General features: G+C 39.8%; 1 protein-coding gene and 1 pseudogene across 1 annotated transcript; both read right to left on the bottom strand.

Annotated features, from left to right (window-relative positions):
• Nucleotides 1–7,111: 7,111 nt before the first annotated feature.
• On the bottom strand, nucleotides 7,112–8,927 carry LOC148547342 (uncharacterized). The gene is made up of 4 exons (XM_088495398.1): nucleotides 8,906–8,927; nucleotides 8,054–8,104; nucleotides 7,927–7,970; nucleotides 7,112–7,837 (listed from the first exon to the last, which is right to left on the bottom strand). Exons 1-4 carry the CDS (start codon nucleotides 8,925–8,927, stop codon nucleotides 7,112–7,114), a joined length of 843 nt encoding a protein of 280 aa, XP_088351524.1.
• A 4,889-nt stretch (nucleotides 8,928–13,816) lies between these two features.
• Nucleotides 13,817–15,088, bottom strand: LOC148547343 (uncharacterized; annotated as a pseudogene).
• Between the last annotated feature and the right edge of the window lie 613 nt (nucleotides 15,089–15,701).

A 15,701-nucleotide genomic window follows, 5' to 3' on the forward strand; every position in this document is an offset into this window, starting at 1 on the left:
AAACATACTTACTTACCAAAATAACAAAACGAAGCAGCTGGGATTTTGAATCGACCAGGCAAAAGATCAGTTAGCAGCCAAAAGCTTCGGTGGATCAACTATAATAACCACACAGCATCAAAACCTTCTCGAAACCCAAAATGATAGAAACCCCAATTAAAACCCTTACCGGTAAAATTTTTCGGCGACGGCAGTAGGGTCTCAAGCGGTAGAAGCTCAGCCGAAGCTCCGGCGGTAGTCCCGGAAATCATATAACCACTCCCGGCAGTCAAAAACACAGAGACGCAGCTCCCTTCTCCCGCAGCGACACCTACGGCGGCCTGAACCCCTTTGTGACGGCGGTAGTTCCGACGGAGGCGGCGCCGACGATGCAAGCACGGCTGGGCACGGTGGTTGAACCCCAGCTCAGCCTCGGATCTCTTTGTCTCTTCTGTTTGGTGTGATTAGATGACCTTCTTCTCAACGACACGGCGGCAAAGCAAACCAGACTGGCGGCAGCGTGGCTGGAGGTCACGGCGCGTTCGGCGGCGACGCGGGCTGGAGGTGCCGGCGACAGCGGCGGCTTCACCTTCTCCGCGCACGCTCCTCCTTCTCTGTCTGTGGCTATGGCTCGCACTCTCTTCAGGTCACGGTTCTGTTTTTGATGCGGCGCAAGGATGATCGGCGACGACAGCCAGATTTCTAGCGACGGCAACAAGGATGCACAGCGGTGGCTTCTCCTGGCGACGACGAAGACGGCATGGCTGTAGCGGCTGTGCGACGCGACAGGGAATGGACGGCTCCTTCCTCCCATGCGCGCACGCCCTTCCTTCTTCTCTCTCCCGGACTTTCCTTTCTCCTCTGATAGCAACAGCAGCAACGGTGGCAGTGACACCCACCGCGCCGCCTCCCTCTTCTCCCCCTTCCTGTTTCATTTCTTTCGTGCAAGAAGAAGTGAAAGCTGCCCGTGCTACTGCTGCTAGGTGAGGGAAACATTGTGGGTGCTATGGCTGGGTCTTGGGGGGAACGGGTCGGGTTAGGGTTTTCAGGGTTAGGGTTTCATTTTCAAAAATTAGGGTTAGGGGTAGTTTGGTAATTTTAAATAAAATTGGAAATAATATAATAATTAAAACCCAAATTAAATCCAACACTAATTGTATATAGAAAATACTATTTGCTCATCAATTTTACAAATTATTTTCAATAAAATGTCCAAATCAAATAATTAGAAATAATATAATTAAATCCTTTATCTTCCCAAAAGAGCAGTATCAATATTTTAAAATATTAATTATTCAGTCCAATTCATATAAAATTCTTATGATCTCACAACCACCAACTTTATAATTTGAATATAGAAAATAATTCAATAATTGTAAAATTGGATAATAATCTTAATTTATTTCAAATTCAATTAATCGACACTTGCTTTAATTTTCTTTAATAAAGAAATTTCTGAAATTAAAGCTACAGAAATACTGAATTTGAAATCAGCTCATGATGGCCCTTTTTCAAAAGTTATGGGTCTTACACTGGGTGCGTGCGCACATCAGTGTGCGTAGGCACACACCAGAAATTCTGGTTCTGCTGCATTTTAAGAATTTCCCGTTTTTCGCACTAGATTTTCGGCGTCCATAACTTCCTCTACAGACTTCGCTTTTTCGCAAAATTTATATTGTTCTCAAGCTTATAAAACCCTCTTTAATTTGAAACAAATCTCATTTCCATCCAAAATTTGAGATTCATGTTATGGACTACCGAAGTTCATTAAAAATTAGTTTTTCTAAAATTTACCAAACCCCTATTTTTACCAAAATCTCATTGCATACCAGAAAATTTTACAACCAAAGCATACCAATACTCAACTCCATACCTTCCATTCATTTCACAACACACCACATCCAATATTCTCAAATCTCATTCATTCAATAACTCCCTACATATACACATGCATCTTCACAATTCCAAATCCAAATCAATGACAATTATACTCATGTATATACATAGTTCCCTTGTCACACATACCAACATATACATTTAACCCTTTTATTCAACAATTACCAACAATAAGTACTCCACACCACTCTCATGAATGGCTCAACATCTACATCAAGAATTGCTAATTTATATCAAATACACTAAGTCAACTTCCATCAAACTCAATTGAATTCATCATCAAACACCAACACCACACTTTCAACAAAATCATCAATCACTACTCATTCTCAATATCAGTTAATAAATCCATCAAAGTTACTAAACATTAATATAAACACACATTTCAACTTATCCTAGGGTCATCTAGCCTAAGTTTTCACATAGCATTACATATTAAATACGCGAAATCTAAACCATACCTTGGCCGATTCCCGCGTTGGTCCAAGGCGAAACTTAAGCCATACACACAGCCCCACAACTCACAAGAACCACCAAGCCTCTAAATGTCCACAACTCAATCCCAAAACTTGTATACACAAACCTAGTTCACACCTATTATCCATATATGATTCAAAATTCAGATTTCACATATTCAAAACCAAGAATTTGACCAAGGCAAGAAACCTCACCGTGCACCGGACAAGAGAGCTAAAACCAACAAGCTCCACAAGCTAATTTGAACCTAGAGAATCAAAATTAACAAATTCTCAACTTGGGCACACATGATTTTCAAAAATTGAGAGGAAGGAGAGGCTGGAATGCTAAAGTGACTTACCAAATAAATTCCAATGGAATTGTAGAGCTTGACGCGCTGGACGCGTAGCCGCAAACGGTGCGGCGATCGAAGCTCGGATGAGGAAGTTATAGTGGTTTGAGTATATGAATGATGGTTAGGTTTTGCTTTTGTTCTTCTCCCTGCATGAAATGTTTCCCAGCGTAAATGATGAAGAAGAAGGGAAATAAGAAGTTGTGTCTTCTTTAATGGGTTGGGTTCAGTTGGGCCTTGGGCCCATTTTGGGCCCAGTTCAACCAGTTCGGCCCGTCCGGCCCAATCTTGAGCCAAATTCTTTGAAATTAGTGTCAAAATTCTCGTTTTGAAGAGCTCTATCCTATTTTAATATTATATTTACATTTTTAATTTTCCTAGTTAAAATTTGATTTATTACCTAATTATTTACTAATTTTAGTAGGGTTTATAAAGAACAATAAAGTGAGTTATCTATAAAATTGTTCTGGTAGAAACGTAGAGCTCGACGCGGTGGTCGCGTGGCTGAAAATGGTGTAGCGATCGGAGCTCGGATTGGAAAGTTACGGCGTTTTGAAATTAACGTAAGGGTTTCATACCCTTCTCCTCCATTGCTGCATTGAACGCTGTTTCTGTTGCATTTGGTGGAGAAAATGAGCTTTGGCTCATTTAAAGGTTGGTCCGGTTGGGCCCACGGACCCGGTTTGGGCCCAGTTCAACTGGTTCGGCCCGTTCGATCCAATCTTGGGCCGAATTCTTCGAAATTAGTGTCAAAATTCTCGTTTTGACGAGCTCTATCTTAATTTAATATAATATTCACATTTCTAATTTTCTTTATTAAAATTAATTTATTGACTAATTATTTACTAATTTAACAGGGTTTACATCCTACCCACCTAACAAAGAATTTTGCCCTCAACATTCAAATTTAGTTACGTGAAAAGAGATGTGGGTAGTCTTTCCGCATATCCGATTCGAGTTTCCAAGTATGTTCCTCATACCAGCTCGACTCCAAACTACTTTTACCAGTGATACTTATTTCTCGCATAATCTCTTGACGTTAGTGTCATCAATTCTCACCGGGATCACTGGAAGTGTTAGATCTTCTCTCACTTGAATCGGTTCCGGTTCCAGAACATAACTTGCGTCAGGAGTATACTTCCAAAGCTGTGACACATGAAATACGTCGTGCAAGTTCGAAAGATATGGTGGTAGCCCAATTCTTTTCAGGATCTCAAACGGTCCAATATAACGGGGATTCAGTTTCTTAGTCTTAATGGCTCTTCCCACTCTAGTGGTTGGTGTAACCTTCAGATAAACATGATCTCCTTCTTCAAACTCCAAAGGCTTTCGCCTTTGATCAGCATAGCTCTTCTGACGACTTTGGGCTATAAGCATTCAGTTATAATCTTCTTTATCTACTCAGTAGTTTCAGCTATCATCTCAGGCCCCAATAAGTTTCTTTCTCCAGTTTCTTACCAACATAGCGAGGATTGACATTTCCTGCCATATGGAGCCATTCTGATGCTCGCATGGTAGCTATTGTTATAAGCAAATTTCGCTAGTGGCATATACCGGTCCCAACTCGCCGGCTGGTCTAAAACACAAGCTCTTAGCATATCCTCCAAGGTCTGGATAGTTCTCTCTGATTGACTATCTGTTTGAGGGTGATATGCAGTACTCAAACTCAACTGACTCCCAAAAGCACGCTAAAAGGCTCCTCAGAACCTTGATGTGAAACGAGGATCTCTGTCAGATATAATGGTAGAAGGCACGCCGTGCAATCTGACAATCTCTTTGATGTAAATTTGAGCCAATTTTTCCATTGTGCAACTTATCCGGATGGGGAGAAAGTGAGCTAATTTTGTTAGTCGGTCCACAACCACCCAAATAGTATCATAACCAGTCCTAGTCTTAGGCAAACCTGTCACAAAATCTATTGCGATACTCTCCCATTTCCATTATGGAATCTCTAAAGGCTGAAGGGTTCCTGATGGTCTCTGATGTTTGATTTTAATCTTCTAACATGTTAAACATTTAGATACATGCAATGCCACATCATTCTTCATTCTTGGCCACCAGAACATTGATTTCAGATCTTGATACATTTTGGTGCTTCCTGGATGGATTGAAAACCCGCTCTTATGAGCTTCCTTTAAGATACCTTACCGCAGGTCTCCGACATCTGGCACAATAATCTGGTTCTTAAACCTCCATAAACCATTCTTATCTTCTGACACTGTCCACTATTTTCCTTGCTCAATTGCTCGCAATACCTTACATAACGCTTCACCATCTTGATGGGCCTTCAGAAATTCTGATTTAAAATCACTTGAAATTTGTAAATGACTTAAATACAGAATTCCGGATTCTTCCCGAACTCCCAATTTCAAACCCTGAAATGCTTTTAGTTACTCTTCTTCTCGTAGCATCATCCAAGCTGCATATAAAGATTTCCGACTCAAGGCATCCGCCACAACATTCACTTTTCCTGGATGGTAATTCAATTCGAAATCATAGTCTTTCAGAAACTCCATCCACCTCCTCTGATTCATATTCAACTCTTTCTGCTCAAATAGATACTTCAGACTCTTATGGTCTGAGAAAACGTGAAACTTAACGCCATAGAGATAATGCCTCCAGATCTTCAGAGTAAATACAACGACAGCAAGTTCTAAGTGGATAGTTCATTTCATGCGGCCTTAATTATCATGAGGCATATGCTACAACATTTCGGTGATGCATCAGAACGCACCCCAAACCCTTTAATGATGCATCATAGTACACTTCAAACGGTTCACTTGGCTCAGAAAATACCAACACGGGTGCAGTAGTCAACTTTTGCTTCAATGCTTGAAAACTCTCCTCACACTCCGAAGTCCAAACAAAAGACGTATCCTTTCTAGTCAACTTAGTTAAAAGTAAGGCGAGCTGTGAAAATCCTTAATGAACCTCCGATAATACCCCACCAAACCTAGGAAACTCCTAATCTCTGTCACTGAAGTTGGTCGCTTCCAATTCATTACTGTTTCTACCTTAGCAGGATCCACAGCTATTCCTTGCTTGCTTACTACATGACCGAGAAACTTCACCTCACTCTTCCAGAACTCGCATTTAGATAACTTAGCATATAACTTCCTGTCTTTCAGAATTTGCAGCACAGTTCGCAAGTGATCAGCATGCTCTTCTTCAGTCTTAGAGTAAACAAGGATATCATCAATGAAGATAATAACAAACTTGTCCAGGTATGCCAGAAAATCCTGTTCATATAATCCATGAATATTGCCGGAGCATTGGTTAACCTGAAAGACATCACTGTATATTCATAATGACCATATCATGTTCTAAAAGCAGTTTTCGAAATATCTTCATCTCTAACCCCTTATCTAATGATACCCGGATCGTAAATCAATCTTAGAGAACACGCCGGCACCCTGCAACTGGTCAATTAAGTCATCGATTCTAGGTAGCGGATATTTATTCTTCACAGTAATCTTATTCAATTGACGATAATTGACACACAAGCGCATACTTTCGGCCTTCTTCTTTACCAGTAACACTGGCGCTCCCCCACGGAGAAACACTTGGTCGAATGAAGTGCTTACCCAACAGATCTTCCAGTTGTGCCTTCAGTTCAACCATTTCTAAAGGTGACATCCCTGTAAGGAGTAATCGAAATCAGACTGGCTCCAGGCACTAATTCAATTGCGAATTCAACCTCCCGGTTAGGTGAAAATTCATTAATATCCTCCGGAAATACGTCTAGAAATTCACATACAACCGAAATCTGCTCTAAACTCTGATCATCATCTGATACTCCCGCAGTTAATAACATAATACTCTGACACTCAGTCCTGGAACAATTTACTATCATAGAGTTCAAATAGTAACTATTCACTACAATCGGCGCTTCCGACCCTTCCAGCATAAACTGTACTGACTTCTCAAAACAATCAAGCAAAACATTATTCTTGGATAACCAATCTAATCCCAAGATGAGATCAGATCAAGACCAGTCATTGACAAACAAATCAAATCATGCACAAATTCACGTTGTTGTACTCGAAGTGGAACTTGTGGACATCCTAACCTAGTCACCACAGCTTCATGAGTAGCATTATGCACTTTCAAATCATAACATAAAACCACCATCCTCAATCCTAATTCATTAGCCTTTTCAAATGCAATAAATGAATGAGTTGCTCCTGAATCAAATAAAACATTTAAGATTTTACCAGCCATTTCACAATTACCTCTAATCAATGTCTCAGATCCTCAGCACCTGCTGCAGAAGTTGTGTACACTCTTCTTGGCTGCTGTGCTCTATCAGTCTCATACTTCTTCTTCTCCAGACAATTACTGGCCAAGTGCCCGGGCTGTCCACAAAAATAACATACCCTAAGTCATTCTTCCTTGATTAACATTAGTATTCGGCCTTCTATAATTGCCTTAGCCTTGATTCTGCAGCGGAACAAAGCCTCCACGCTTGAAATTCCTACCTCTCGGAGCAAAGTTCCTCCCTGAAGTCCTCTCAAAAGGCACCCTCAAACTTCCTTTCTCTGCTGCTGCCTTCCTGACACATTCCTCAGCCACCCTACTCTTATTCACCAATTCAGAGAACACTCTGATCTCCAGTAGGGCAACGAAGCTCAGAATATCGCTCCGAAGACCTCCCTCATACTTAATACATTTCCACTCAGCAAAAACCTCAGGCGCACTTTGACAGATACGAGAAAAGTGACATAACTCCTCAAACTTACTGGTATACCCAGTAACAGTCATTTGGCCTTGCTTTAATTGCATCAGTTCAAGCTCTTTGGAGTTTCTGACTGAATTAGGAAAGTATTTCTTATAGAACTCTGTTCGAAAGACCTCCCAAGGAATCGCAGCGCCATCTGGCTGCAGGATACGTCGTGTTCCCTGCCACCAATACTGAGCCTCGCCTTGCAGCTGATAAGTTCTAAACTCAACCCATTGCTCTTCAGGAACCTGTTGAGCCTGCAGTACCCGTTCCATAGCTTGAATCCAATTGTCTGCATCAGTGGGACTTGAGGTTTCCCCAAAGGTCGGAGGGTGAACTTTTAGAAATGTTGCAAGTGTCATAGGGCCTTCTTCGTCATTATTGTTCCCGTGATTACCCTGGTTTATTTGATTACCCAGTGCCTCGCCTGTCGTCTACATAGCTGCAGCCATATTTTTCAGGGAAGCCATAAAGTCTATTAGGTCATTCCTTGCCAGGCTAGGATTAACAGTGCATATCCTACCTCTACCTCGCTCGCGACCGCATCCGCGAGTCGACATCTGATCCCTATACACACCAAACAAGTGATATTAAGTTGATCAATTTCAATATTGCAGGTCTAATGCTTTAAGTTCCAAATGCATGCTCACAAACGTTTATGCCATACATATCAGTCAGATACCCTAATTGCACATAAACACCTATATAGAGAATGCACAGAAGCATAATCAGTCCGTCTTTTAGGCTCTATAGGAACGAACTGCTCTGATACCATAATGTAACACCCTACCACACAAAGCTTTATGCTTAAGCCATAAAATAGAGGTGATGTGGTATTACAACCTCTAAAATAAAAAGTGTACATATAATAGCAGAAAGAATATAATAAACTAGGAGTCTTGAAGAACAGAAGAAATAAAAATCGCGAAATAAAAATGCAACACTCAGAAAACGAGTTAACTTGCGTACTAAGAAAACTATAGCTATCAGCTATAAGAAAACAAAAGTAAGAATAGAAGGCCAAAGATACAAAATAACAAGCTCTTAACTCAGCCCGCAAAGTCAAGGCTGGCCGGAGAATATATACACATATATATACATATCCAAAACCCAAATTTACATAAACAAAATCCTGTCTCTCCATAAGCCTTTAGAGGGTCAAAAGGATCAAGTCATGCGGAAAGGAAACTAAGTACGTATATATACATAACTATACAACAAAATAACCCGATAACCACTTCGCTTCAGAAGTCCAGACACCTAACGAAGTGCCTTTCGACCTGCATCTGAAAAACAACAACATAGTATGAGGTGAGAACCAGAGGTTCTCAGCATGGTAAAGGTGCCACACATATAAGATATAAGGTCCTGGGAAAGCCAGAAGCAATCCTGGAACACCGACACTCATATTACAAAGCTTAAAGTATTAAACAGAAGCCATAAAAGGTGATTTTCTAAGAGTATCTAAGCCTAACTTAACTTAATCTTGAATTTAGTCTTACCGCCTTTCCTCCGTACCTCCATCTCCGACAACATATCACAGACAAATAAACAGATAAAGGCAAACACAAGAAGGTTACAAGTACTGCAGGTAGCAAATATACATTTAACATAGCAAATGCAATTAGGCACACCCATTTAATGCACAAACAAGTAATTCAAGTAATATGCACATGATGCATGCCTGTCCTATGGCTGATGAGTCTCATATGTCGGTTATCAAGCCAACCCGACAAGTCCGGTTTGCTAAACCTTTGGAATGTCCCTCGACGTGCATCCCCAAGAGTCTATGCATAGCTTTTTCTCAAATAATAAATATTGCTCAATGGGGGTAACATTCCCGGGAATTTATAAGTGCCCGATCACCCTTACGTCGTAGGGTCAACAGAGTATCGAGTTTTCGACCTAGTACACGTGGTGGCAAGCCACAGTACTTTACCCAGTGAATCTCATATCTCAGATCATTTGATTATTCAAGCCAAATATCATACATAATCATTCATAACATTTCATAGTCAATTCATCACCATTTCAACTTTACTTCACCTCCAAATTATCCCAATTTCCTAACTTCACTTGATTATCAAACCTAATACTGTTATTTATGGCTAGAAGAATGAAAATAGAGGTTTAGAAGTTTGAAATAAGGTTTAAAACTCAGAAAAACCATGTTTGCTGAAATAGAGGCGATGCATACGCGTAGCTCACGCGTACGCGTGGACATGCATGCTGGTCCATTACGCGTACGCATAGGGCTACTCGCGTACGCACAGTTAAAAATTCCATGCCACATTGACAGAGGAAAAATATCGGTAAAGATTTTCACAAAAATTTTCGCGTTGCAAGTATAGTCTAAACTGATAATTAAACCTCAATCAAAATTTAATTTGTTTGTCACTTAAGCAAACCCAATAAAAATAAACCGAAGTATTTAAACATCGGGTCGTCTCTCAAGGAATTGTAGGAAAGTGTGTTATTATTGGTTATGAGATTGTATATTTTTGGGATTTTTTTTTAGTTTAATAAGCAAGGAATGTAAATAACAAGAAAATAATTAACAACTAAGAAAAGTCCTAGCAAGAGTTAAGAATCAAAATTCCTATTCTCATTATCAATGTCACTTGTGATGGTAACTGTCTTTTGCTATCACTTAGTTAACCTCTAACAAATGAAGGTAAGTCAAGTGAGCAAATCAACTTGAGTTCACAAGTCCTAATCAAAGACTAGAGTTAGTGAAGCTCAAGCCAACTAGCAACTTTCAATCACCAAACAACAAGAGACTTTGACAATTCAAGAGTCTCCAATTTACTCAATCTAAGCTAAGAACATAAAAGCTAACTTAAAATCTAACCAAGCATTTTATCAAACACTTGGTGGGCACAAAATAAAAGCATAGAAAATTAACAAGGAATAATAAAACCTAAAACTAACAATTGCAAGCATTTAATAATAACAAACGAAGAAAGGAGCAATAAATATGAAATACCTCAAATTGCATTAAAAGGGATATCAAATCTAACATGAGAATTCATAAACTAAATGGGGGAAAATAAAGTAATCAACAAGGGAAGTAAATAAACTAGAATGCTAGAACAAATAAAAAGTAGAAGAGAAATTAAATTAAACTAAGATAGAAATTTGAAATTGAGAAGAACTAAAAGAAACCTTAAAACCTAGAGAGAGAGGAGAGAGCCTCTCTCTCTAGAAAACTACATCTAAAACCTAATGTGTGAATAATGAGGTGTGAATGAATTGTTGAATGATTGATTCCCCCACTTTGCAGCTTCCAATCTGTGTTTTCGGGCTTGGAACTAGGCCCAAAACAGCCCAGAAATTGTCCCCAGCGTCTTCTGTGTAATGCAGCACGTGACGCTCTGTCACGCGTACGCGTCGCTTGTCTGCTGCACTGGTCACGCGTACGCGTCGCCCACGCGTACGCGTCGCTGCCATCTTCTCAAAACATCATCTTCTTGCGTTTCTTCCACTTTTGCATGCTTCCTTTCCGTCCTCTAAAGCATTCCTGCCCATCATAAACCCTGAAAACACCCAACAAACATATCACGGCATCGAATAGTAATAAGAGGGGATTGAAATGAGCAAATTTAAGGCCAAAGAAGCACATTTTTAATCATAGTACAAAATTAGGAAGGAAAATATAAAACACGCAATTTGTATGCATAAGTGTGAGAATAATGGATAAAATCTACTAAATTAAGCACGAGATAAACCCTAAAAATGGGGTTTATCAATCTCCCCACACTTAAACATTAGCATGTCCTCTTGCTAAGCTCAAGAGAAGCTATAAAGGAGTGAAGAGGAATGGTAAAACTTATGAAATGTAACCTATCTAAATGAATGCAACTAAATGCAAAATTCTCTTTCCTACTTGGTTTAAAAGTAAATAAATTCTCCAAGAATAAATATAAACTAGATTCCACTAATTCAAATATCAAAATAAAGTACAAGTAGACTTGTAGAAAAAAATAGCTCATGAAAGCCGGGAACAAAGAATCGAGCATCGAACCCTCACCGAAAGTGTATACACTCTAATCACTCAGGTGTTTAAGGTTCGATTCTCTCAATTCTCTACTAAACTTGCTTTCTTAGGCTTGCTCTTCTTCTACCAATCAACAAATAATTTGATGCAAAAATACACATATCAAGAGGTCTTTTAAGGGTTGTAATGGGGTTAGGGTCAAGGTAGAATTTTATTTGGTCAAGTGGACTAAAATCTAAATCCTTAATTAACCCAAACTTCCCACCTAACTTAGGACAATCCATGTAATCAAAATACAAAACCTAACTATCCATTAACCATGTTTCCTGCATATTCATGCTTCCAAATTTCGAGTACAGTACATATGCATTGCTATCACCATTTACTTTGGGGCGTTTTGTCCCCTTTTATTATTTTCTCTTTTTCTTTTCTTTTTCTCCTTTTTTTTCTTTTTTATTTTTTTCTTTTCTTTTGTTTTTCTCAATGCATACGATTAAGATATTGAATGCAAGAATATATGCTCAACTTATTATTTTGCACATTTTCACAAGAATATACAACACCCAATTCTCAAACCAAATGTTTCCAAACCCAACTTCCCCACACTTAAATCATGAACATTCTCACTAGTCTAAGCTAACCAAGGATTCAAATTAAGGACATTATTATTTTTCGCTTAGAGTTAGTGATGAGCTAAAGTAAAGAATAAATGGGGTTAAAAGGCTCAACATTGATTTACAAAGGATAATGAAAAGGTTAAGGCCATATGGGTATGTAAGCTCAGTGAAATAAGGCCTCAATCATATAAGTGCATGCATACATCAAACAATGGAAATATAGAATTAAGCAAGACAAAGATCACAATTTTAGAGAGAACAACACACACCAAAATTAAAATATTGGTTGATAAAATGCAACCAATCGAATAGGCTCAAAATCTCACTGATTTTGTGTGTTCGAGCTCTAAACCATGTTCCAAAATAAATTTCTTCAAGCAAGGTTTAAAAGAAATTTTAATTTAAATTAGTGGAATGCTATAAGATAGTTTCTTCAAAAAGAACTTATCATTCCAACCAAGTAGTGGTAAAATATACACAAAATCAAACAAAAATGCTACCAAACATGCAAATGCAATAACTAATTTAACAAAGAAAATTAAACATTGGTGTTGAGACAGGAAAGTAACTAATCCTTGAAAGTCTGTATCGACCTCCCCACACTTAAAGATTGCACCGTCCTCGGTGCATGATAAGATGCGTAAGTGGACGGGTTGCTACAACTGATGCTTTTCTCCAAAGATTGTGCAGATGGACTTGTCGTTTCCCCATTGAGAAGCTTTTCCTTTTTCTTCTCAGTGGCCATCCTGAAAGAAGAGAAAAAGGAAGAAGAAGAGCCCACAAACAAAGATAAGAAAACAAATAAAAGATGGGTGGGTTAATTCTAAATAATGATGGTCTCAACTACATGGTAGCTACCACATGCGAGTGAGAAAACAGTAGAAGCAAATGGCATATCAATAGTGCGAAAATTACAACAATGGGGGAGAGAGTGTGGGTAATGAAAGACAATATAACTTCATATGAATGCAAAAAGAATACAATTATCATAAAAGATTAGCATTGACCTACGAATAATAATACCCAGCAATGTAAAACAAGTCATTTAGCATCAGAATAATGGAAGAAATAGTCAACAGTGTGGTAGAAAATATAACACCAATGGAAAAATAGTGAATTTAGAAAAGAAAATAAAAACATGCACAAAGTTAAAATGCAATGGATGAAAGTATGTAAAATGCAAGGAGGAAAAGAGAATGAAAGAGAATGAGGATGAGATGTTAAGGAAATGAAGAAGAAAAAAGTAAGAAAGGAGGAAGAAAGAAGGAGAAAGGATAGAGGAAACAAGAAATGAAAAACAGGACGCGACGCATGCGCATGCATCATGCGTACGCGTGAAAACAGAAATAGCCATGCGACGCGTAAGCGTCCTCCACGCGTAAGCGTAGATGGACAAAAATGAACACTGACGCGTGAGCGTCGGTCACGCGTACGCGTGACTACTCGCGCATTTCCAGCACAGTGGCAGCCCAACTTTCTGTTCAATTCGCGCGCTCACATCGTTTCAGCGCTGTTTTAGCACGAGCCAAGTCTGGGCATCGACGCGTACGCGTCGGTCACGCGCACGCGTGACAGCTCCCTTTTTTTTATAATAAACTAACAAGCTACCAAAGTAAAGCCAGACTTTATTAAACCAGTAAATCACCAACATAATCCAAATAATTCTAATTAAGAATAAAAATGCAACTTATTACCAACATAAATAAAAGATAAAATAGGAAGAGTTTACCATGGTGGGGTGTCTCCCACCTATCACTTTTAGTTTAAGTCCTTAAGTTGGATAATTGGTGAGCTCCTTGTCATGGTAGCTTGTGCTTGAACTCATCTTGAAACTTCCACCAACGCTTGGACTTCCAATAAGCTTCAACATTCCTAAGTGAATTCACTAAGCCTTGATGAAGTTCTTCACAAGCTTTGAGCTCCCAAAGTTGATCCTCTTGTAGGTCCGGATCCTAAATCTTGTTTCTACACCCGTCTTTAACCGGATCATCATTGTTCCAATTGGGTGGTAAGCAATCCGAATTCTCAATGCAATACCAAACTCTTCTCTTAGATCCAACCAAATGTTCACTAGTCCAACCTTTGCATCTAGCTCTTGAAATCTCAACCTCGATGAGCCTTGATTTGCAACTCCAACCACTAAACATTCTCCTCTTACGCTTGATGCCACAAAGCCTCCTAAGTTGGCCATCTGTTTCAAGAATACTATACTCAAGTGGGACAGTAAAGCGAATAGAGATAAGTTTTACCCACTCAAATGACGGAGTAGACGGCAACCTAGGTAGAGAAGTCTCCAACAATCTTGGCAAAGCATATTCAACTCCCGTCCGAACTTGCCGAAGGACTTCCACTTCCACATCATTCTCAGACTCAATCAGAGAAGGGTTTTCATATTCAATGAGTTCATTTGCGGATGTGGATTCATCACTAGGAAGACTTGATTCATGATCATCATCACCAAGGAAACTTGCTTCTTGATCTATTCCATCCAATTCTTCATAGGGAATATGCCTTGGAGGTTGTGCACTAGCCTCCTTAACATCAATTTCGAGCTTCTTGGATGAATACTCTACAACTCTAGATTCCCATGGAGGTTCAGCATCTCCTAAGTCTTCGACCACTTTTTCCTCTTCAACTATTATGGCTTCCTCCACTTGTTCCAATACAAAGTCACATTTCTCATTGTCTGCCAGAGTTCCCAGTCTCTCCGTCATGCTAAGTTCTTCATTAGATTCTCCACACGTAGCCATGGGATTGCCTTGAGTATTGACGTGCAGTGAAGCTAAATTATCTACTACCTCGGTCAAGGTAGCTATAAACTCTTGTGTCGTCTGCTGCATCTCTCTTTGCTCTTGAAGAACAACACCAAGAGTATCATCCATTGGAGATTGGGGTGGATATGAGGGTTCATTGCTTGGGAGGAAAGGTTCATGATAAGAGGGTGGTTCATCATGATAAAGATATGGCAGTTCAACACTCTCCATCTTTTCCACTTGTTGCACAATACACTTCAATCCCTTATTCTCACATGGGTCAAACTTTTGACGGATGGTTGCTTGAAGTCGATCCATTGCTTCCTTGAGATGATCCTTTGACTCTCGTTCTGCTTGGTTAACATAATTAGGATCATATGACTCTTGGGTTGATGGATATAGACAAGGTGTATATGGAGGTGGTGGTTCTTGGGAGTAATTGTGTTGGAATTGGAGTGGTTCTATATATGGTTCATATGACTCACAAGGTGGTTGGTATGGTGGATAAGGATTAGGATCATATGAGGGTGTTTGGTAGTAGGGGCTTGTGAGTATGGTGGTTCAAAGCTATGTTGAGGAGGAGGTTCATAGGCATATGGTGGGGCTTGTTGGTAATTACAAGGGGATCCACCATAGCTATTGGAGTGATATGCACCTCGGCTGGATTTGATGGAGTTTCTGCAGCACAAGAATCAAAGGAGATGGCAGCGAGGAGCGACGCGTACGCGTGACTGACACGTGCGGGTGATTTGGAGCTTTCCATGGCGACGCGTGCGCGTGACTGACGCGTACGCGTGATTTGAAGATTTGCTCAGCGACGCGTACGCGTGAATGACGCGTACGAGTGACTGACGCGTACGCGTGACATGCGCCACGTGCAGGAAACACAGAAAAACGCTGGGCGCAATTTCTGGGCTGTTTTGACCCAGTT

The sequence above is a fragment of the Arachis ipaensis genome, chromosome B8, assembly GCF_059453495.1.
Source record: "Arachis ipaensis isolate K30076 ecotype BB chromosome B8, ASM5945349v1, whole genome shotgun sequence".
In the NCBI taxonomy this organism is placed as follows: Eukaryota; Viridiplantae; Streptophyta; class Magnoliopsida; order Fabales; family Fabaceae; genus Arachis; species Arachis ipaensis.

Coding starts and splice junctions, on each gene's coding strand:
- LOC148547342 (XM_088495398.1), bottom strand. CDS start 8,927: ATGGAGGTACGGAGGAAAGGCG. Junction 8,105..8,905: donor GGAGGTACGGAGGAAAGGCG/GTAAGACTAAAT, acceptor TTCTCTATATAG/GTGTTTATGTGCAATTAGGG. Junction 7,971..8,053: donor TATGTATGGCATAAACGTTT/GTGAGCATGCAT, acceptor TGGTGTGTATAG/GGATCAGATGTCGACTCGCG.